Here is a 21,314-nt window from a genome sequence, read left to right on the forward strand (position 1 = left end):
GATGTTTGATTTAATATTCTAATTGACATTGTATTAACAGCTCTATAACAGTGATCACATCTATGACCAGATATCGTCCCATGCCTCCACAGAAATAGTTTGATTATCCTCCAGAGTACAAGTCCTAAAGCTTCTAGAGGAAGAGGCTCTGACACCCGTGCTTCCTCCTAACTTCGCCTCATTCTCCAACATAGTGGGCAACCTCATCCAATGCGAAACGACATCAGGAATCTCGTCCTTGAGATGGCTGATGACGATTAACGCCTGGGAGTCAGTCAACCCTCGATGCCTGGGTTCATGCTTAACGCCATTTTTCAAGGCGGGGAGATGCCAGGCACCGAAGTTAGGAATCCTACGTGATCCCGTACTCTCTTCTAACGTTTCGCCACATTCAAGGAAATGCAAGCATTTGTCTCTCAACGATCGAGGCATTCCTGAGAAGGCCTCGTCGAGGATGACGAGGTCGGGCTTATGGATAATGGCGCGTAGGAAGAGAACGAGACGCTGCTGAGCAACGTCCAAGGATGAGAAGGAGGTGTGATCAGCCCAGGTAGAATCCGCATCAGTTGTATACCACATTGGCTTGCCGGTTTCTTGGGAGAAATGTATGTTCAAGTCTGCCGCAAAAAAACTTATAGCCGCGGCCACATCCAGCTTTCTATCCTGATCCAGTTTCGGTTTAGATAGAAAAGTATCTGCCCAAGCGGACTCGATAGATGCCCGTATGGACAAGTTCCGTGGGAAAAATGCATGTATCTCAGGGGAGGAATGCCCGATACGCGACTGCAAGTCAAATAAAGATATTCCCGGCTTTCCAGCTTCTGGTAATCGAGATCTACCAAAGAGACGGAGTGGCAAGGAATATGCCTGTGGGTGGTCCGATGTAATCAGAGATACCAATGTCGTCTTCCCGGAACCATTGAGCCCAAAGACACCCCACCGCTGGCCACGACGGATTTCCCAGAATAAGCCCTCCTTTCGTTTCCCGTCAATAATTTGATCCCAACCACCAAGTACGGTCTTGTCCCCGTATGATACTTGAACTCCCTCCATTTCCACGATAGGCTCTCCGTATTTTTCAGCTCGTTTCAACTCAGCTCCAGGGCGCTTTGATATCAACTCTAGATCGTGCAGTATGGTTGCCGTGGACTCAAAGCGACCTTCCACGAGGAGCTTCTCTGCTTCATCATAGCTTCGGCGCTCCTCCATGGAAAAGGCATTGTACTGTTTTCCTCGCGGGTATTGCGAGGGAGGAGCTGAGGCTCTGGAAGTTCTAGGGTTGAAGTTGGGTTCAACTTACGGTGTGAAACTGCCTTCCATATTTCCAGTTGGCCGAGAACGTCGCCCTTTTCCCCCTGGAGTGCCACAGTGTGGTTCTGACCTAGTATGATCAGATGTGTTACCCAATCAGGGACGGTATCTTGTGGCCGTAGAGATAAGATGATTCGTGGCGAGCCTCTCAACGAGATATTATACAACAAAGGAGAGAGTGCCTTGACAGTTGGAGGATCCAAACCCACTGTATAGTTAGAGCATGGTTAGCTTTGCGGTCTATCATAATCCAGGTTTAACGGTGTACGCACTGAAGGGGTCATCGAGTAACAGCACTTCAGGCTTGTCTAGCAATGCTTTTGCTATTCGTGCCCGTCTTGTTTGACCATTACTCAGGTTAGACAAGGACATCTCCAACAGCTTCTGCAGTCCTAGATCAGCAATAACCTGACTCAGTATTTGATCTTGCTGGGGAGACGCATCTTCCACGCCTTCTAGGGGATTAAGCGATGTCTGGCCCCTCAGATACTGCAGCACGGTGAAGTCTGTCTCCTCCCTCCTGCTCTCATATCTTGCACTAAGATATGAGCCACGCACTCCTCCGGCATCTCTTTTTGCGTCGCCATTGAACCCTACATGGCGGACCGCATGGCCTGGGTAACGAAGACGTGGATCCTTCGCCGAAACCTCCTCTGTTGATAGAAGCGGATATGCTCGAGCTGTTGGTGGTATGCAAATATGCCGGCCACAGAGAATTTCCAAGAAACCCGATCTATCAGAGGACCCGATTACGGCCCAGAAGGGTTGGTTTTGCGACCCCTTTCCACTGTCGGATTGAGGTGACCCATTGTTGATAGACGATAGCTCAAAGCTCAAGTTTGGGTACAGTGGAGGATTCTCTCGCTGGACACCATCGGAAGTTGGATAGTGTCTATAAAATGTTGCATTTTTGATCTTGATTATTGGGGGAATTGTCTGGGTTGAGAAGCTGCGAGCTGTGGTTGCTGCGAAAGCTGGTATATGCCATCGAGAGTGTCGTAGGAGCTTAATCATATCGCATACCTGGGATCTTCTTGGAATTTCGAAGTATACGCAATCTTGATATATCGAGGATAGAGTATATATCACAAAATCGATAAGTTATACATTAGGTGTAGGTAGATGCGCTGATACTTAGTGTTAGTGAGATTTTGTGGATGCCTCGCATTAAAGTACTTGCGAGGAAACTAACCACACCCTGAATAAATATCAATTCATCTACTCCGTACACCATCAAGTATAAACTCCAAAGGGAGATATATATAACTGTAAAATCATATTGTTGAATCGTAACTGGATAACATGTCCAAACCAACCAAGAAAAGTGCTAACCACACGCCATAGACATAACGACATAACAAACATAACATCATAAATAACACAAAAAACGCCCAATGAATCCCCAGATTTTATATACATACAAGACATACTGGGAATCATTCCATGATAAGCTTATATCTAAGTGACTTTTTGTCTAGATCCTAAAAACAAGTGTGAAAAGAGATATATAAAAAACAGAAAATTGACAACAAAACTTTTGGCTAATCATCTAAGGCAAGGAAACTAGCAAGCTCGGACTGGGGAATATGTCCGTCTGTTCTGAGAGTGGAAAAACAAGCGCCGAGATCGAACTAAGGTGCCATCACTAAAGCCAACAACGCCATGCGGCAGTAGAGTCCGTATCTCATCTAGTAAACGAGGGAAGAATATTAGTTTTTGAATTTAGTAGAAGGGAATAATAGGCAATTTCAACTCACCTGTCTAAAGTAAGCAGCGCGCTGGTCGAAGTCCACTTCTTCATCAATTTCTGCGTTTCTTGGGAGTGGATGCATGACAACCATTTGGCTCTTGGCGTGCTTCATGATAGAATTATCGATGATGAAACTATCCTTGAGGCGTTCGTACTCTGCTTGATCCGTGAAGCGCTCCTTCTGAACCCGAGTACAGTATAAGACATCGGATCGAGCGACGATTTCTGGAGTCAACTCGTTGGTTTCGGTAATGAGCTGGCCAGATGTAACAACCTGCTGGCGAATATCTTCCGGCAGTGACAGTGCCCTAGGCGAGACAAGCTGCACACGAACCTGGTAGAATTGGAGCAACTTAATGAGAGAATGCACTGTTCGTCCGTATCTTAGGTCACCAGTGAATGTAACAGTAATTCCGCTAACGGTACCGAGTTCTTCGCGGATAGTGAAAAGATCAAGGAATGCTTGGGTAGGATGCTCTCGGCTTCCGTTACCTCCATTGATGACTGGGACTGGAGAAAATTTAGCCGCGGTGGATGCGCTACTCTCTTCAGGGTGACGAAGGACAATGGCGTCGGAATAGCAAGCAAGGGTGCGGATGGTATCCTGTAACGTTTCACCCTTTTGAGCTGAGGAATGCTGAGTGGCAATCGCCACTGTTCGGCCACCTAGCCTTTGCATTGCGGTATCAAAAGAGGCTGATGTACGGGTTGAGGGCTCGTAGAATAGAGTACACAAAACGCGGCCCTTGAGGATATCAAGGACGCCTTGACGCTGAACCCCGAGTCGCATTTCTTGTGCTACCGTAAAGAGCAGATGTAGGTCGTTTCGGTTGAACTGCTTGACAGAGAGAATATGCTTATGTCTAAATGTAGACCGAGAAAGCAGCTCCTGAAGTGAGGGAGTTCCGGTGGATGGAGTTGCATAGAGAGGTGGTCCGAGTTCGTCAGTGGTAGCGAGCGAGTCTACTTGTTTCAATGGCGATGGGCGAGCTTGAGGTGTAGTTGTGAAAGACAGTCGTCGACCAATCGAACCGACTGCCATAGGAGATCGTGGAGACATTTCCTTACCAGTAGGTGATTGGGGTGGCGCTAGGGTATGGGATGACATGTCTGTGCCCTTGGGTGCGTCGGAAAGTATTTCACCGTCAAGACATGCAGTCTTGCCCTGGAAGTTGACACGCTGAATGGAGCCTCGCAGCGTCTTCCCATCGAACGGCGACCAGACACCCTTGCCCTTGAAGACGTACGGCCGATCAACTTCAATTTCCACAAAAGTGTCGGCTTGATCATGTAGCTCGAAAATCCTCTTGGGGTTCTCGTATAGTCTCTTGATAATGTCGTCAACCGTCAAACGCCCTTCAGACACAGCAGTTAAGAGGATCGGAAGTGCATCAGCCAGTCCAACTGATGGGGATGCCTCTTTGCCAGCGGTCTCATATGGAAGACTTCCAACACTGAAGACATCAATCGTGCTAAGGTGTTCCCAAAGTGATTCCTGGGCCTTCTTCGTTGGTAGATGGCAGCTCTGTGGGTACGTTTCTTGCGAAACGAACAAGGAGTAGATAGACACGTCACAGGTGACTCTAAGTCCTTTCTCTTTGCTTAGCGCAATGAGCTTGATGTCCTCCTGAGAGGTAACACTCATCACATGCACATTACGATTGTGGAGGCTAGCTAGGAGAAGGATCGAAGCAAGGTCTGTACCTTTAGCGTCGGTCACGATAGGCTTGTTAGATGGCCAAGATGCGAAATGGGTCGTGACTGTAGCAACTTTGTTGATATTTCCAGCTAGGTGATTGAATGGGATGAACAGAGAGCCGACTTCGCCGATTATAAGGTCCACCTGGTCTGCATTCGTAGCAGTTGCCGTAACCGAGAAGTTATAATCACAGTAGGAGCCTTTTTGCGAGTTGAGTTGGGCCAATTTTAGAGCTTGAGCGTCGGTGACGAAACTGTTCAGTCCAACAGGCATGATGCGGACCATGGTAAAGCCGGCGGTAATGGATGCTTTGGTAACAGCCTGGAAGTCGGAAGAACCCTTCTCTGCAAGACCGGGGACAAAGGCAGCAATGTTTATGAGCCCGGGCAATGAGATTGTGCGATGGCTAGTTTGGAAATCGATGGGCTGCACGTCCATACCATAGCGCCGAGACATGGCTTCAATCAGGATCTTTGCATTCTTGACGTTCGTCACAAGGGGTGTTTGATAATCAACAGCCATTCGTCGGGTGCGGTAACCTTTGCTCATGTAGTTCGCTGGCCTCCTAAATTTGTTGCTGGATGGAAGGTTGATGTAAAGATCGATGAGGTTGTTGGCCAAATGTTGTGTGAGAGAATATTCGGATTTCAAATCTTCACCATCCCCAGCGAGGAGTTCCAAGTATTTAACTGGGATGCCATGCTCGCGTAGGAAGTCAGCTGTGCCGGCTGTCGCGAAAAGGTTAAAGCCCATTTTGTGAAGCTTGGTGATAGATGGCAGCATCTCCATCTTATCTTTGAAGGAGCCCATGGAAACAAGAATGTTCTTTTCAGGCAGTTTAAACCCAGTGGATATGAGCGCCTTCAGGTAGGCCTCATAACGATCGCGACCGAAGCAGGCAACCTCACCGGTGGAAGCCATCTCAACTCCAAGCACAGGATCCGCCCCTGAAAGTCGAGAGAACGAAAACTGGGGCACTTTGATACCGACGTAGCGCTGAGGAACCGTCACTGGTGGATAAGCCTCGAACGGCTTTCCTATCATAGCTTTCGTAGCCATCTCAATCAAATCGACACCCATGACCTTTGAGACAAAGGGGAAAGATCGCGATGCTCGAACGTTACATTCAATGACCTTGATTTCGTTATCTTTGGCAATGAACTGGATGTTGAAGGGACCAGTGACGTTCAAGGCATTTCCGATTTTGCTGGTTGCTTCTTCGATTCTCCTCACAGTCTCTGGGTCAAGATCTTGGGGTGGAACGATTAGAGTAGCATCACCGGAGTGAACGCCAGCATTCTCAACGTGCTCGGAGATGAAATGACCACACATCACACCGTTTTTAGCGACGGCATCCATCTCGATTTCCTTGGCATTTTCGATATACTTAGTTATAACAACAGGGTGTTCTCGGGAAACTTCAGCTGCTTGCTCTAGGTAATTGGCCAAATCATCTTGGGAGTAGACGGTGTTCATCGCTGCTCCAGAGAGGACGTAAGAAGGTCGAACAAGAACTGGATATCCAACCTTGTCACAGAATCCGGTGGCCTCCTCAATGCTAGTAAGTTCTTTCCAGGCAGGTTGATCAACTCCGATTCTGTCAAGCATACGAGAGAATTTATAGCGATTTTCAGCCATATCGATCATCTCAGGAGAGGTTCCAAGAATCTTAACATTGAGGCGATGGAGAGGCAGGGCAATGTTGTTTGGAGTTTGTCCACCCATAGAAATAGCCACTCCACTGGATGACTCTAGCTGGTAGATATCAAGCACGGTCTCGAGCGTGATATTTTCGAAGTAGAGACGGTCAGCTTCATCGTAATCGGTACTGACAGTCTCGGGGTTGTAGTTGACCATAACGGTCTTATACCCTTGCTCACGAAGAGTGCGGATTGTTCTAACAGAGCACCAATCGAATTCCACTGAGGACCCAATTCTGTAAACACCAGAACCAAGGACCATGATGCCCTGATCGTCAAAGGTTACATCATTCTCAGACCCGTTGTAGGTGAGGTATAGGTAGTTGGTAAATGCAGGGAATTCGGCGGCTACAGTATCGATTTGTTTAACCAGGGGAACGATACCTGCTTCCACGCGTATACGTCGGACAGCAAGCTCGTTAGAGCTCAAGAACATTGCAAGCTGGCGATCAGAGAATCCAAGCTGCTTAGCCTGCAAGATGAGTGGGATAGGCACAGTGGTGGCGGTGTAATTGCTCATTTTCTTCCCGAACTGACTCAGGCCCTCGAGTTTCCGTAGGAACCACTTGTCGATCTTGGTCAATTCCCAGATTTCATCAACGGTGTAGCCAGAGTGCATGGCGTTAGCAATGGCGAAAAGTCGCTGATCGGAGGGAGTCTGAAGTTCGTTTTTAATGGACATCAAAGCACTAGTTTCATTGAATCCTAGATTGTGGAAATCAATGGCTCGAATGGCCTTCTGGATCGCTTCTTCAAATGTCCTTCCAATACTCATGACTTCACCAACACTCTTCATTGAGGAGCCAAGCTGGGTTGATACACGGGTGAATTTCTTCAAGTCCCAGCGAGGAATTTTGACAACGACGTAATCCAAAGAAGGCTCGAAGCAGGCACAGGTAACCTTTGTGACGGAATTAGATATTTCGTTCAGAGGAATTCCAAGACCGAGTTTTGCCGCAATGAAAGCCAGGGGATAGCCGGTAGCCTTTGAAGCTAGTGCAGATGATCGTGACAATCGAGCATTGACTTCGATAATACAGTATTCCCTGGAGAAAGGGTTGAGAGCGTACTGAATGTTACATTCACCCACTACGCCCAAGTGTCGAATGACGTTAACAGCCGTGGTGCGGAGCATGTTGTAGTCTTCGTCAGATAGCGTCTGAGAGGGTGCAACGACGATGGAATCACCAGTGTGAATTCCCAGTGGGTCAAAGTTCTCCATGTTGCAGACGGTGATACAGTTGTCACGGGCGTCTCGAACGACTTCATACTCGATTTCCTTCCAGCCTTTCATACTCCTTTCAATGAGAACTTGGGGACTGGCGGCGAATGCCTTCGTGCAAAGACTGCGCAATTGTTCGTCGTTTTCGGCAAAACCACTTCCCAATCCACCGAGAGCATAGGCAGCTCGAACGATTACTGGGAATCCAATACCTTTAACGGCCTCCATGGCTTCTTCCAGGTTAGAAGCGGAGGCAGATTTTGCGCATTTTTCACCAATGGCTTCCATGCTGCGGGCAAAAAGCTCACGATCTTCCGTCGTAATAATGGTATCTATTGGCGTGCCAAGAACCTTGACACCAAGCTCTTCGAACTCGTCCTTCAGCTGGATACCAACTTGAAGGGCGGTTTGACCACCGAAAGTGACGTAGATCGCATCTGGACGCTCATGCTTGATAACTTTGCGAACAAAGTCGGCGTTGACGGGAAGGAAATAGACCTTATCCGCGAGACCCTTAGACGTTTGAATGGTAGCGATGTTAGGGTTGATAAGGACCGTGTAGATGCCTTCTTCATTCAGGGCCTTGATAGCCTGACTACCTGAGTAATCGAACTCTCCGGCCTGACCGATACTAAGACCACCACTACCCAAAATCAAGACCTTCTTGACATGGACTCGAGGATGGGCAGCGGCATTTTCCTTCAAGGTTCCACCCGGGAAACTGACAGGCTTGAATAGTGCATCCTTGGACTTGAGGCACTCCTTCACCGTGTTAATGAATACGTCGAACAAGAATTCGGTGTCACGCGGTCCGGGTGTACTTTCAGGGTGGAACTGTACACTGAACAATGGGCGACTGGTATGTCTGATACCTTCGTTGCTAGCATCATTGGCATTGACGAACAGTTCTTCCCATCCTTCGGGAAGAGACTTGGAATCGACAGCATAACCATGGTTCTGGGACGTTATATAACAGCGCCCAGAGAGCATGCTCGTGCAAGGGATGTTGTGTCCGCGATTACCAAACTTCATCTTCAGCGTGCTGGCGCCGGCCGCTCTAGCGAGAAGTTGGTGGCCCAGACAGATACCGAAAATTGGCGTCTTGTTCTCCTTAAGAGCGACCTTCAGGTTGGCGACAGTGGCAGCAAGAGTGGCAGGATCACCTGGACCGTTCGAGACAAACAGGCCATCGTATTTCTGGCCCGCGAGGCTAGGGAAGTTGTAGTCCCAAGGAACAACAAGCACTTCGACACCACGGGACAGAAGACACCTCAGTTGGTTGTATTTCAAACCGACGTCTACGCAAAGCACGCGGACTGGGCGCCCTGAAGGGTGTAAAAGAGGCTTTCCAGGAGGGGAGTACAGTTTAGGTTCCTTGATTGACACTGTATATTTACCAATTAGCCTCACCATAGTAGTACCAAGTATGAAGGGCTTTTCTCACCATCGTCAACCAGATTCCTCTTGTTTGGGTCTACCCATTCTATCTCTTCGTAGTTCGCCTTCCAGTTCTCCGGTTTCTGCTCGCTGGCACCGTCCTGAGTTGCGGTTGTTTTCTTCTGGAGGAGCATGCGCCCAAGCATACTACCTTTCTCCCGAATTCGCTTGGTCAAGGCGCGTGTATCGATTCCGTGAACAGCTGGAACGTTCTGCTCTTTCAACCATTCACCCAGGGAGCTCTCGGCCAAGAAGTGGGAGAAGGCCTCGCCGCAATAGCTCGCAACCACGAGACCAGCAACATGGATCTGGTTGGATTCGAAGTGCTTTGGGAGTCCCTTCAACAGCTCGTCCATCTTGTCACGCGACGGCACACCATAATTGCCCACAAGAGGGAAAGTAATGACTAGGATCTGGCCCCGATACGAGGGGTCCGTCAAGGATTCGGGGTACCCCACCATACCGGTCTGAAAAACCAACTCCCCCGCGATGCTTCTCTCAGCTCCAAAGTTGTATCCTTTGTAGACAGTGCCGTCTTCGAGCTCAAGGCAGACAGATCTGCCATTATCCGGGCCCAATTGAGTTGAAGCCGGGGAAAACACGGTGCCGTCTAGTGTTGTTCGGCCTCCCTGGAGCTCATTGTTGTAGGCGACAACACCACCGGTGGAGGGGCTTGAAGGGAAAGCCGGCTCCCGCGTAGGAGTCCCCAGAGGCTTGGGGGCCTTGGGTTCAGGCGAAGAAGGAACGGCAGGCATATTGCCGCCCGGTTGAGACCGATCTTCCTGGAGATAAAGAGAGCAGCGTTTGTGTTTCACTCCAGCATGAAATCTCCGGGGACGGTTGTAAGTCTTGTGGGAAGCTCAAAGGAGCAAGGATAGAGGCTCTAGTCTGCTCAGCCAGTGCACTTCAGGGCCTAGCAGTGAAAGACAACGCGGTGCAGAGCTGTTCCTGTGTGAATTGAGTGTTGACTGAGCAAGACATGTTGAGAGGAAGGGAAAGAAAAATTTGCACAGTAGAAAAATATCCTGGTCCCATGGTGGTTCTGGGCGGCTTAGTGAGGCCCGCATGCGGTTAGGTAAGCGCCACATCGGGTTAGTCTGGTTAAAGTGCGCAAGGCGGAGAGCAAACTTACACACGTGACACGATCTTCGGAGCTTAGGCCCGTTTTTCCGGCACTCTGATTGGCGGCAGAAAGCCTCTTTTGACCTCCTGCCTTCGGGCCTGATATCAGGGGGTGGTTTCTCCATGGAAGACGGCGTTGTCTGCGTGTCTTGCGGTGGTGTAGAGGGCAGAGTGGGAGTTTGTCTCGCTTGCGGGTGGTGGCAGCGGTATGCGGCAGGGTTTGTTTGCTGTCCCAAGCTTTGGCACTAGGTATGCAGCCTTAGCGAGACAAGCGCGGTTCCTCTTCCGTCCCATGCACACGCCTGGCAGAGCAAACCATACACCCTACACAACATATTAGGAACCTAGCAAAAGAAGGTTAGTATAGATCATTATTTGTAGCCATTAGTAAAAATAAGTTTGTTGACTTTGGACACCACCAGGGGGTTAATATTGGTTTGACAGCAATCATGATATTCGTTGCGGTTACCCGTCTAATCTTATCCTAAGCCGGATGCCGCTTATTGTACGCTCATGATAGTGATTTGGTGCTTCTGGTAAGTCGAGAACAGAAATTGGGCCAAGAGGTCGCTTTTATCATTAGGATTACTGGTATATTGATGACTAAATTATTAACACTTTTAATCGTAAGGCGGGATACATGAGGTGGTGAGATTCGCACTTTGTCGAAGCCAATCACGGATAAGAATTGGAATTAAAAGAAATATATGGTATAAGTATACTCCGCTCCGGTATGGAGTAGAGAAACAGCTGCCAGCCATATCGTTGACATCCACTATGTAGAACTTGATAAGTTGGTCTCTCATTCTTTGGTTGTTAGGCTTGCAAAGCTCTAAAGGTTCACGGATTTGTAGGAAAAGCCAAGCAGATAGGTCGACGGCCGGCGAAAGGAATGGCCTGAATGGTGTTATGAGAGTAGATTGCAGGACTCGTCGTTGCTTCCAAGGATTCCACCATCATGATCAAGTCAACTGAGCGTTCGGCGGCCCTCTTTGCTAGCGATTTGATGGGCTCGAGGGTACTGTCCACTTCGAGCAGTTTCAGACACGGTTATTCTGGTATGATTCCGCCTGCATCCTCCAAAAAAATGAACATGCGGCCGGGACACTCCATCCGCGCAGGAATCACGTTGCGGCCAGGACTTGGGGTTGGCGAGGCTACTATGCTTCGGTATTCTGCTGGTACTGACGGAGTGCCAGTCATGTAGACAATGAGGGTAATAACTTATATTCGTGCCAGATGGGTTCTTTGTTCCTCTGGGACTTTCACTTTTTTTAAGACGAACCCAAGCCAAGGCTTTAGTAAGCACAAGTAACAGGGTATGTTCATCCTAGCATCACCGTGTCTTGGTCGGCCAGCTGGGGCTAGGCAGTGGTTGCTCTGGAATAGGAGCCATTTCGTAAGTAACTTCAAACTCCGTTCGGCGCATAATTTCTTCCCTTGAATCAGTGTCGGTCCAGTTCTTGTTGGCTCCCACTCTGCTGGAAACTGCAACTGATGTCGAGTATCCAGATTGGTACTGGTAAGCAGTAGGTCGTGCGTGGCTGGTAAAGAGAGATTTGTATGACGCAAAACATGACACCATTACTGCAACTGTTGCTTCCATTGCACTCCAAAATAGAAGCCAGGACGGGGGTGGATGCTTAGATTTGCCGTCAGTTTCAAGATTGCGAAGAATTGCCATGACGACGACGGCAAGGCCGAGCAGGAAGAGGCCGACGAGACCAAGTTTCTGGGACGCCGGGAGAGAAGACTTGAGGACAAATGCAACGGGAACAGACATGACTAGACGCCGAGTTAGTTGAATTTGGTACAGTGACTATCAGAAAGGTTTTACGTACTTAGGATATCTGTGAGGACATCGGCTATAGTGGTCATGTACATGCTGATAGCCTCTAGCTTGAGATTTTTAGGGGATATACAACCGACTAGGAGATACCAAGTTAGTCCTGAGTATGAGGTTTGTATGTAGGGAAGGCTGTCACTTACGAGCAGTCACGCTTGGACATGCAACCGTCGGCATGATAATCGAGATTAAAAATCCTATCACGGCAACTCCGGCAATCACCCACCAAGCTCGGCGAAATGCTGGAAGACTGCGAAACAGCCTCCAAAGCAGAGCGAGCAGACTAGCTTTGACAGAGTAAATACAAAATCTGAATAGAAAGTTGCTCGCAAATACTAGCTTCGCCAAATGATCAATGTCGCGTAGGACGCCCGGCATCAACAGGCCCTGGTTATTCTCATATAGATGAAGTAGCAAGTAGACTGTGGGAGCCGACAAGGTGGCTAGTATATTATGACCTAGAAGGAACAGATAGGCAAGTCCCGCAAGAATGTCATCCCAAAACAATCGCCGGTGGAGGCGCATCCGAATTGCGAAGCGGCTGGCAAGTAGCAAAGTCGCGATGCCAAAGCCCGTCCATATAGACACCTATGAAGGGAGAAGTTTAGTACCACATTGGAGTTTGAAGGGACACTGTTAAACATGATTAGCCATACCAGGAGCTCAGTACGGCCGATTTTTCGCGCAAGTACCAGTTTATCCTCAGCACCCATGGTCAGACCGCTTCTCCGTAGAGCGACAGCAGGCTCAACGGCGGACTATTCGAACGATTTTGGCGATAATGGCCTTTACCGTGGGAATTTTGGCGACTCGACAGAGACGCAGCAAGAGTATATGGTCAACCTGGATCATTAAGATCAAAGCTCTGGGGAAACCTGGTCAATATAACAAATAACGAACTCTGTGTGCCATGGCATCATCCCATTATCCCTTCCCCTGGCGCGTGCCGGCGGTGGATACCTCGTATCATATTTCCACGTTAATAGTTCATCCAGATCGCAGGGGAATTCACTAGGATATTGCCTGAGGGGGTTGAGATTTGATTATAGATCTCGATGTTGGATACGGGGTAATCTCCACCGGTGGCGCACGCCAAAGGGGGGATCTGGTCAGAGATCAGGACAAAGTTCAGCCCAGCGGTCACAGAATGAAGTCCCTCGTGTCGACTAGTTGAGTCGCCTCTCGGTGATACCGATGGCTCAAGCAAGACCGTTGTGTTGAGTTCGAGCCATGCTTGATCAAGAATGACAGCCCGTTGCTGCAGAGTTATGTCTTGGTATAACCAGTAGGTACGCGAGAGGATCGGTGTGAGCATGAATGCAGACCAGGTCGAACGATTTAGCGTACGGAGTGCCATGTCCCGTACCCCGTATCACGATTATCGTATATGGCTGGCTAGTTGACGAAGATGTGACGGCCTGCAATGGTTCAAGATTTCCCCTGTTTATCCGCCAATGATCAATCAAAGAATCAAGAGCGCAGATTCCATCGGCCTTACACCGTATCTGTGGGGGGTAAGTCTCTAGCCATCCTAAGCTAGCGGCTCATTCTGGAACTTAGTCTCAACCGGCGTAAGAGAACTGATCGAGAAGGCCTTAGCGAGGTGACCGGTGGTTGGCGACCTGAAAGTCCGAAGCTTGTGTCAGGGACGTGAGAGACGAACTGCGGTTCGGCTCAACTTTAACATATGTATAAATAAGAAGCGTCTAACTCGACCAGGGAGGTGAAAAGGCCCTTACCTAATCTCCGGGAGGCTGGCGAGAAGTCTCGCCCTGTGTGCATGGCATTCTATATCGGAAGCAGCGGCGCTCACGGCCTTCGACTAATGCCGTTCATGGATCGCTAGCAAGTCCTGCCATGGATGGATGCATAATTGCGGCGTAGATCGAAATAATCTCTGATAAGGGGCTGCTAGCCGCAACATCGCCGATGCCAACGTCAGCCATCACGTGATGACATATTCCCACGGTGGACGGCGTTGATATCAGACATCCAAGACTGTTTTGTTTCTAGAACCCGACGGGGACACTCGACTTTTCCAGCGGGGCACAGAGTAGCAGCCGATGACTTGCTGATGCTGTGGAATCTCGCTGTGGATCAAAGCGTACTCCGTATCCTCCGTCTGGGCCGCCAGCGAAGCGAACACGCTCGACCGCCTGCCCGCGCGGGGAACTGGTAGCAATATAGTCATATGGGCTCGAGAATGAAGGTTTTCGGTAGAGGATAGTCCGATTCCTCTGCTGTGGTACCTTTGCTATAGCGTTAACCGTCACGATGCCATTCTTTTCTTTTCAGAGAGAATAAGAAAAACTAACATCCACGGACCACAGACTAGAGCTTGTCGTCTAAAACGCATCCTTGACGTAACCCTAACCAGATATTGGCCCTACCAGCGCCAAACAGCCATCGTTTAGCTGGTGCCCAGCTGTCCTTCCTGCGCAATAACTTGGCCTTGTAACAGTTCTGCAGCGATGCTAGCAGGGATGTCGTGCATGTCGCGCCTTATCAACCCTATCATGTGATGCATCTAGCTCAGGGATTAGCAGCCACTGCAGAAATCAAGGAAAAAATGGCCACCAATTTCGCGATTGTCGAGGGCAGTTTCGCGCTTATCATTGCAATCCCTTTTTTTTTCTTTGGTAACGGGCGGATGTTTTGTTTTCTTGTTTAATGGCGTCAAACTCCTTTTCATGCTCCCGCGGCATCGTTGGTCCTAGGGTAGCTTGAACCCTGGCGATTTCGAACCTTGCGTGAAAGCTTCACCGAGTCTCGTCTTGGGAAGAAGGCAGAGAAGAAGCCTGAGAGGACCGAGTAGATATGTTTTCCTCCCTGTTCCGGCCGAAGCGGAGGCAGAGACGAGGGATATTCTCGCCGCCTAGGTCTGTTGAACAAGCAGAGAGAAACGTTCGTGACTCTGAGGCCGACGTGCACTCGCGGTCAGAGTTTGTATCCGAGGGAGATATCGAGGAATATGACGTTGATGATGACGGAGAGGAGGAGGAGTATGAAGATGTCCATGAGAGCGAATACCAAGCTCCCCTATTACCTATGTTTTCTGCTCCCCATCTTGGTACGACTTCGCCCAACCCGCTATGCCATACACTTAGGCCCTGAGTTAATATAGACCGCTTTTTTTTGGTATCTAGATTCCCTCCCTGTTTATCATCTCACGCACGACCTACGTTTACTGATAGCTTCTCGTTGCGAGACTACATTAACATGGGAGCAGCTTCGATCTCCTCAAGTATCGCAGTTTCTGCTGAAACCCATACAGCAGATCATCCATACGAGACATCTATCTAAAGCCACCCTTTATGCTCTGATGGTCAATTGCCTCCAGTTCGACAAGGAGGCCACATCTAACCCAGGAATCAGTGGTGCCAGCCGGACAAGGGTGATGGTTTGTGAATTGCTGGCCATCAAACTGCTGAAAGAGTACTCTATGCGAAGCTTGATAGATGCCTTGTCCTATGATTTCCACCCCTTACAAGGGCAGGTTACTAAACCATCTACGGGAACTTCGAATGGCCCATCATGGGATAATAACCAGCGATCCCGCAATCTTCTAAAGGATGTCCGGATATCATGTCTAGAAATTGCTATCAGAGCTCAGGCGAAACGGTTCTTAGCGCATCCGCTTGTGGTCCAGCAACTGGAGGCACTATGGGCTGGTACCATTGTCTTCTACTCTGCAGCAGATAGCTTGCATCGACAGCCTGCTTGGGATACTCCTTCTCAACGCCAGGGTTATGGCTCTATCAATGTGTCCGAACCCAGGCCTAACGCAAAGGACACGCCCGGCGCGTCAAATAAAGCCGTTTCCCGCCGTACTGTGGCTCTTTACAACCCGCGGGATGCGTCTCTATTCAAGCTATCCAGGCTACGTGTTCCCAGATACCGCCAGCTGCTATCCACGCTCTCCTATGCGATCTTACTATGTCTGTTTCTTACCTTGCTTCAAAAGCGGCCGTTAGACCTTACTGGCTTGGAGATGGTGTTTTGGTTTTGGAGTGCCGGGTTCATGTTGGACGAGATCGTTGGCTTCAATGAGCAGGGTTTCAGCCTTTACTTGATGAGCTTTTGGAACATGTTTGACGTCGGAATTCTGCTCTTGCTTCTTGTCTATTATGTCTTGCGGCTGTATGGCGCAGTTATGCCTCGAGACCAGAAGATTTATGCCGCGGGCCTGGCGTATGATACGCTGGCTGCGAATGCGGTACTTCTCCTTCCACGCCTTTTCTCGGTTCTTGATCATTACCGATATTTCTCCCAGCTTTTAATCGCGTTTCGCATGATGGCGGCCGACCTAATAGCAGTACTCATTCTAATCATCATCGCCTGTAGCGGGTTTTTTGTGGCTTTCACCTTTTCCTTTGGAGACACGAACGCCTCCCCTAGCTCAGTTGCTTATGCTCTGTTCCAAATGGTCATGGGGTTTACTCCCGCAGCCTGGACGCTTTGGGATAGGTATAACCTCCTTGGGAAAATCATATTGACCCTCTTTCTATTCATATGCCATTTCCTCGTCGTCACGATTCTTATCACCGTTCTCACCAATTCGTTCATGGCGATTGTTCAGAATGCGCACGAGGAGCACCAATTCTTATTTGCCGTGAATACTATCTCCATGGTGAAATCGGATGCCCTATTCTCGTATGTGGCGCCGACTAACGTCCTAGCTTGGGCAATCGCCCCGTTGAGATTCGTTATGCCATTCCGGAGCTTCTTGAAACTCAACCGCACTGTGATAAAAATCACACATTTCCCTATTCTGTTCAGCATATACCTCTATGAACGCACGATACTGCGATCTGCCGCCTTTGAGCCAACAGACCTTGTTAGGGGTCGATTCAACCCTTTTAAGCCGGTTACAGATCAAGAACGGTCTTTTGAGCCTTTCACTCCAAGGAATAAGTTCCGTGTACGGGAGCCATCGGTCGCTACCCATCAAAAGGACAAGGCCCTCGACCAAGTCTTCAGCCGACTTCATGATGGCTCTACGAATCAAGGAGGCCAGCGAACTAGAGTCCGACAGCGGTTATCGACGACCAACGTAAGTAACTGGATGCAAAATATTGGGGACGGGAGCTCGAGGGCGCCACCCGAAGTCCAAGATCGGAAAGTTGTTGAAGACTTGGAGGCTAGACGGCTTTGGGCTGGTAGATCACAGCGACGACAGAGAAATCGGGGATTAAGTGGGCGTGATTTCACAGACACGACTCGATCCTTTGCTTCGGATCCGGAAGACTTCATGAGCGTTGCATTCGACATGACGGATGTCAACAGAACACCTAAACCACACCTCTATCCTCAACAAGTCGTAAACCCGTCCACGCAGACAGATGTCGAAGTTCAAGGTGACGATGAACTGAGTAGTGACGAGAATGCTGGAGGTGACTCGAGCCGAGATGGGGATTCACCCGAACTCAAAAAGACCCAGGAGGTTATCTTTGCTACGGACAACCAACTTGCAAGCTCAGTAGGGTCTCCGCCGGTCCTTTCCAGACCATCGACTGCCCGACGATTTTCGCGGAAGAATAGCCCTACTCGCGCTCCAAGAACACCACGGCGCCACCACTCAAGAAACCCTTCCGCCGCAACAATACTCTATAACCCGGCACCTCCAGAAGCTACCCAAATCACGGCTACCGGGAAAGCCCCATCTTCTCCCAGACATGGCAAGACAAAGTCTGGAACAGCAACCCCTATTCGGCGCCGGCCACCGCCCAGTAACTTGAGAGGGGCACCACAGGCAGTTGGCACACGACCACGCCCGATCCCTCAATCTATCACAGCGGCTCTCTCTGTCCCTGATAATGGCGTGCATTGGTCACTGAATAATTTACCAAGTCAACAACGTCGTCCGCTATCGCTGACCATGGGCCTGGGCTCAGATATCGGCGACAACGAGGCCCTAGGTGGCGGGTTTGTCGGTGGTGTTCCTGGAAGCTTCACAACGCAGATGGCGTACGCCATGGGAGGGATTCAACAGGACCGAGGGAATGACAATCGAGACATGCTTAGCCGACTGGTACTGGCCCGGATGAAGACTCTGGAGGAGAGTTTCAGAGACGTCCTAAAGGAAGTCAAAGACCTTCGCCACGCGCCTGGAAGAAGGGAGAGAGTACGCCCAATCACCGCTCGTAGGCCCACGAACTCTACCGGCAGCCCCAAACAGAGTGTAGACACTCAAGGCTCAGGAGAAACTCCTCGTAAGAGCAGCGAAAAGAGGCTGCAGCCAGCATTCGAGCCAGAGAATGAGCCGCTGAGCGAGGAGTCCTCGCCGGACTTTCGGGCGAGCTCCGTGTGATGTAGCCTTGCCTTTGGTTCAAGCGTTGAACTTGTATATATCATGCCAAATTGACTATTTCCATTATATTATTCATCAGTTTATCTTTAGCCACTGTACTGTATCAAGGTAGAATGCCTGACGCCAGGCCCCTGGATATGCCTAGGGTTTGCCAAGCCCTGGCGGTGCATATGCTAAACCATGCAACCTGGGCCATCATATACCATACCTCGCCTGGATTTACTTGCTCGCAGCTTCACCGTCGCACACAGAGACCAATCTCACGTCAGACCAGCCAGTGGACATCGGCCTGCTAGCTGATTTCCTGCTCGCACACCTCCATAGCCACGGCCCTTCGGTCTCTTTCTGTTACCTCTGCTAGAAACTACGGTCTGGCAACCAGCATAGAGCTCCAGCCATGGCATCGTCATCAAGAGCGTCGAGCCCGCTCCTCTAGTAAGTATCTCTGCATATAGCTGTATAGTCTCCCGGACGTACGCTGATACCTTGAGCAGCGCCTGTATCGCACACAGGACAACAATTCTCACAGAGCACTCAGTGCCCGGAACGTCGTCCACCTCCGCCTCATCGCTAGCATCCATCATCCTCCCTAAGATATCTCACGACTCTCCACAGAAGCTCACCTATACCCATGACCGGCTATTTATCCATTATATCGCAGATTCCCCCAGTGCTTCCTCAACCCAGGGAAATGCACAGACTCCCGACTCCCACTCGGCGCTAAGCTACCTGGTCGTTGCCACGGCTGAACAGGGTCGCCGTATACCCTTTGCCTTCTTGCTTGAGATGAAGAGGAAGTTCCTTGCGAGCTATAATCCAGATAGCACTGACTACGCTGCATTACCGGCCTACGGGTGTGCCGCATTCAACAACGATCTTCGCGCACTGCTACATACCTTCAACACGACGCCTCCGTCGGATTCGCTTGCCTCTGCCAGGAAAGAAATCGACAATGTACGAGATATTATGACGGAGAATATCGAGCGTGTCCTAGAGAGAGGCGAACGTATCGATACCCTGATCGACAAGACCGATAGACTGGGAAGCAGTGCTAGAGACTTCAGAGTTCGTAGTCGGGACCTACGACGACGAATGTGGTGGAAGAATACCAAGGTCATGGCCTTGCTAATCGTCGTGGTGTTATTTTTGATATATCTGTTTGTTGGAATGGGATGCGGCCTGCCAGCGTGGGGCCGCTGTATCGGGCGTGGAGGCCATCACGAAGAGTAAAGTCATGAACAGGCGACGAATCTACGTGGAATTTGTTCAGTTTCTTTGATTGATGCCACAAGTTTTTTGTTCAAACTTGGTTATTTCTGGCTCATCGTACAGCATTTCGACCTTTTATCAATGTTATTTATCTGGATAATGCGTAATATATAGGTGTAGCGTTCATAGTTAAGGCATAGGAAGTAGAGAGGAATATTAAATAAGTCGAACCGAAAAGATTACTATGCAACTCGTATATATTGCTTTAAAGGTGTACCTTGCCATCAAACTTGTCTCCATCATTGAGGATTCTAGGGGCAAGTCTGCAGGCGAGGCTATTCAACTTTCTTACCTCACACACTTCTGCGGAGGGGACCGAGGAACGTTCTTAATATTCGCCTGTCGTTTATCTTGACAACCACGAGAAATAGGTTGGCAAGAAGATAATACAGGCGGAGATCGAAGAGGGAAGAAACCGTAGCTCTAGGAGGGGGGTCTATGATGGGAGGATAGAGAATCATGTAAGATTTGGCATTTCATATCATGAAACAAACAGAATAGGGCCCTTATATTTCGAGTCCACTGAACTTTGGGGGGAAAAGCGTTGGAAAGAGGAAGCATTCAACACATAACGCCCAAATGAATCCAGGTCCATTAGGAACCCGACACGGTTATTAAAAACATGGACTGGTATAAAGGAGGGTCCCAAGGCATTTCAGTATCAACCATGGTAGGAAGATGAGAAAATTCTCGAATATGGAGATATTGTTTGCTTTATTTTGTTCGTATTTTGTTTCCGCTCCTAACCATTTAAACACCCAAAGCAATTACTTCCCTGTCCAGATTCAACCGTTTAAGAGGACTTGGAGGCTCTGGCGGTGCGTCCGTTACCAATTCTCTCGAGGATGCTCTCACGGTCCTTGTCGATCTTTAGCTTGGTGATGACGACCTTGGAGGGGTGGATTCCGATTGGGACAGATTGGCCGTTGGACTTCTCTCTGCTGACTCGCTCGACGTGGACGACATATTTGAGACGGTAGACGGATGTGATCTTTCCCTCACGGCCCTTGTTGGTTCCTCGGACGATGGTGACCTCGTCGTCCTTGCGAATGGGTATCGATCGAACCTATACAGATTATACTCGTTTAGACAGATCATCCTTGCCGTGGCTCTTCTCCGCATCTAGGTGGTGGTGGTGGTAATATGATGAGCGCTGGAGGTACGTACGTTGTGCTTCTCACGGAGTTCCTTGCTCAATGGGGCACTCATGATGGTTCGGCGCTCGCTGGATGGAGCGCTGAAGTGCGCCTTGCGCGACTTCCGTCGCGAGCAAGCAATTGCTACAGTAAATAATATCCCACGGTCAGTTATCTTAATTTTGACAGCCCGATTCGAGGTACCATCGTGCGGGATTCCCACGGCGTCCCGAGACCTCGCAGCACTGCGCACGGAGAAAGCGTCTCACGTACCTGTGTTAACCTTAGCCATCGTAGCAGATCGAGTCGTAGTATGTGACCTGGCACCGAGGGAAGTGTGGTTGTTGGATGTCGACGGCGTGTTCTGTTCGTTTTCAAGGTTGAAATTCGTTTTTAGTGCAAAATGTCCAGGCGAGACTGTGGGTCAGCTGACCTGCACTTTTTTAGCGCGCTAGGGTTTGGTCGCGTTGTGCTGACTCAGCATAAATTAGTTGGAGCTTCGAGGACGACGA

General features: G+C 49.5%; 5 protein-coding genes across 5 annotated transcripts; 2 read left to right on the forward strand and 3 right to left on the reverse strand.

Annotated features, from left to right (window-relative positions):
- Positions 1 to 60: 60 nt before the first annotated feature.
- On the reverse strand, positions 61 to 9,874 carry GIQ15_00318 (protein kinase subdomain-containing protein; the record flags this gene model as incomplete). Its single annotated transcript, XM_033547735.1, has 5 exons — positions 61 to 1,256; positions 1,301 to 1,519; positions 1,584 to 2,175; positions 3,069 to 9,067; positions 9,127 to 9,874. 5 exons carry the CDS (start codon positions 9,872 to 9,874, stop codon positions 61 to 63), a joined length of 8,754 nt encoding a protein of 2,917 aa, XP_033408686.1.
- A 1,703-nt stretch (positions 9,875 to 11,577) lies between these two features.
- GIQ15_00319 (uncharacterized protein) lies at positions 11,578 to 13,402 on the reverse strand (the record flags this gene model as incomplete). Its single annotated transcript, XM_033547736.1, has 5 exons — positions 11,578 to 12,026; positions 12,083 to 12,169; positions 12,231 to 12,675; positions 12,744 to 12,845; positions 13,100 to 13,402. The coding sequence occupies 5 exons, from the start codon at positions 13,400 to 13,402 to the stop codon at positions 11,578 to 11,580; spliced, it is 1,386 nt and encodes a 461-aa protein (XP_033408687.1).
- Positions 13,403 to 14,904: 1,502 nt separating this feature from the next.
- Positions 14,905 to 18,397, forward strand: GIQ15_00320 (nonselective cation channel; the record flags this gene model as incomplete). The annotated part of the gene is made up of 2 exons (XM_033547737.1): positions 14,905 to 15,157; positions 15,282 to 18,397. 2 exons carry the CDS (start codon positions 14,905 to 14,907, stop codon positions 18,395 to 18,397), a joined length of 3,369 nt encoding a protein of 1,122 aa, XP_033408688.1.
- A 397-nt stretch (positions 18,398 to 18,794) lies between these two features.
- GIQ15_00321 (vesicle-associated membrane protein 714) lies at positions 18,795 to 19,627 on the forward strand (the record flags this gene model as incomplete). The annotated part of the gene is made up of 2 exons (XM_033547738.1): positions 18,795 to 18,832; positions 18,892 to 19,627. 2 exons carry the CDS (start codon positions 18,795 to 18,797, stop codon positions 19,625 to 19,627), a joined length of 774 nt encoding a protein of 257 aa, XP_033408689.1.
- An 832-nt stretch (positions 19,628 to 20,459) lies between these two features.
- On the reverse strand, positions 20,460 to 21,094 carry GIQ15_00322 (60S ribosomal protein L26; the record flags this gene model as incomplete). Its single annotated transcript, XM_033547739.1, has 3 exons — positions 20,460 to 20,732; positions 20,834 to 20,946; positions 21,076 to 21,094. 3 exons carry the CDS (start codon positions 21,092 to 21,094, stop codon positions 20,460 to 20,462), a joined length of 405 nt encoding a protein of 134 aa, XP_033408690.1.
- Positions 21,095 to 21,314: the final 220 nt, after the last annotated feature.

The sequence above is a fragment of the Arthroderma uncinatum genome, assembly GCF_011692745.1.
Source record: "Arthroderma uncinatum strain CBS 119779 chromosome Unknown scaffold1, whole genome shotgun sequence".
NCBI lineage: Eukaryota > Fungi > Ascomycota > Eurotiomycetes > Onygenales > Arthrodermataceae > Arthroderma > Arthroderma uncinatum.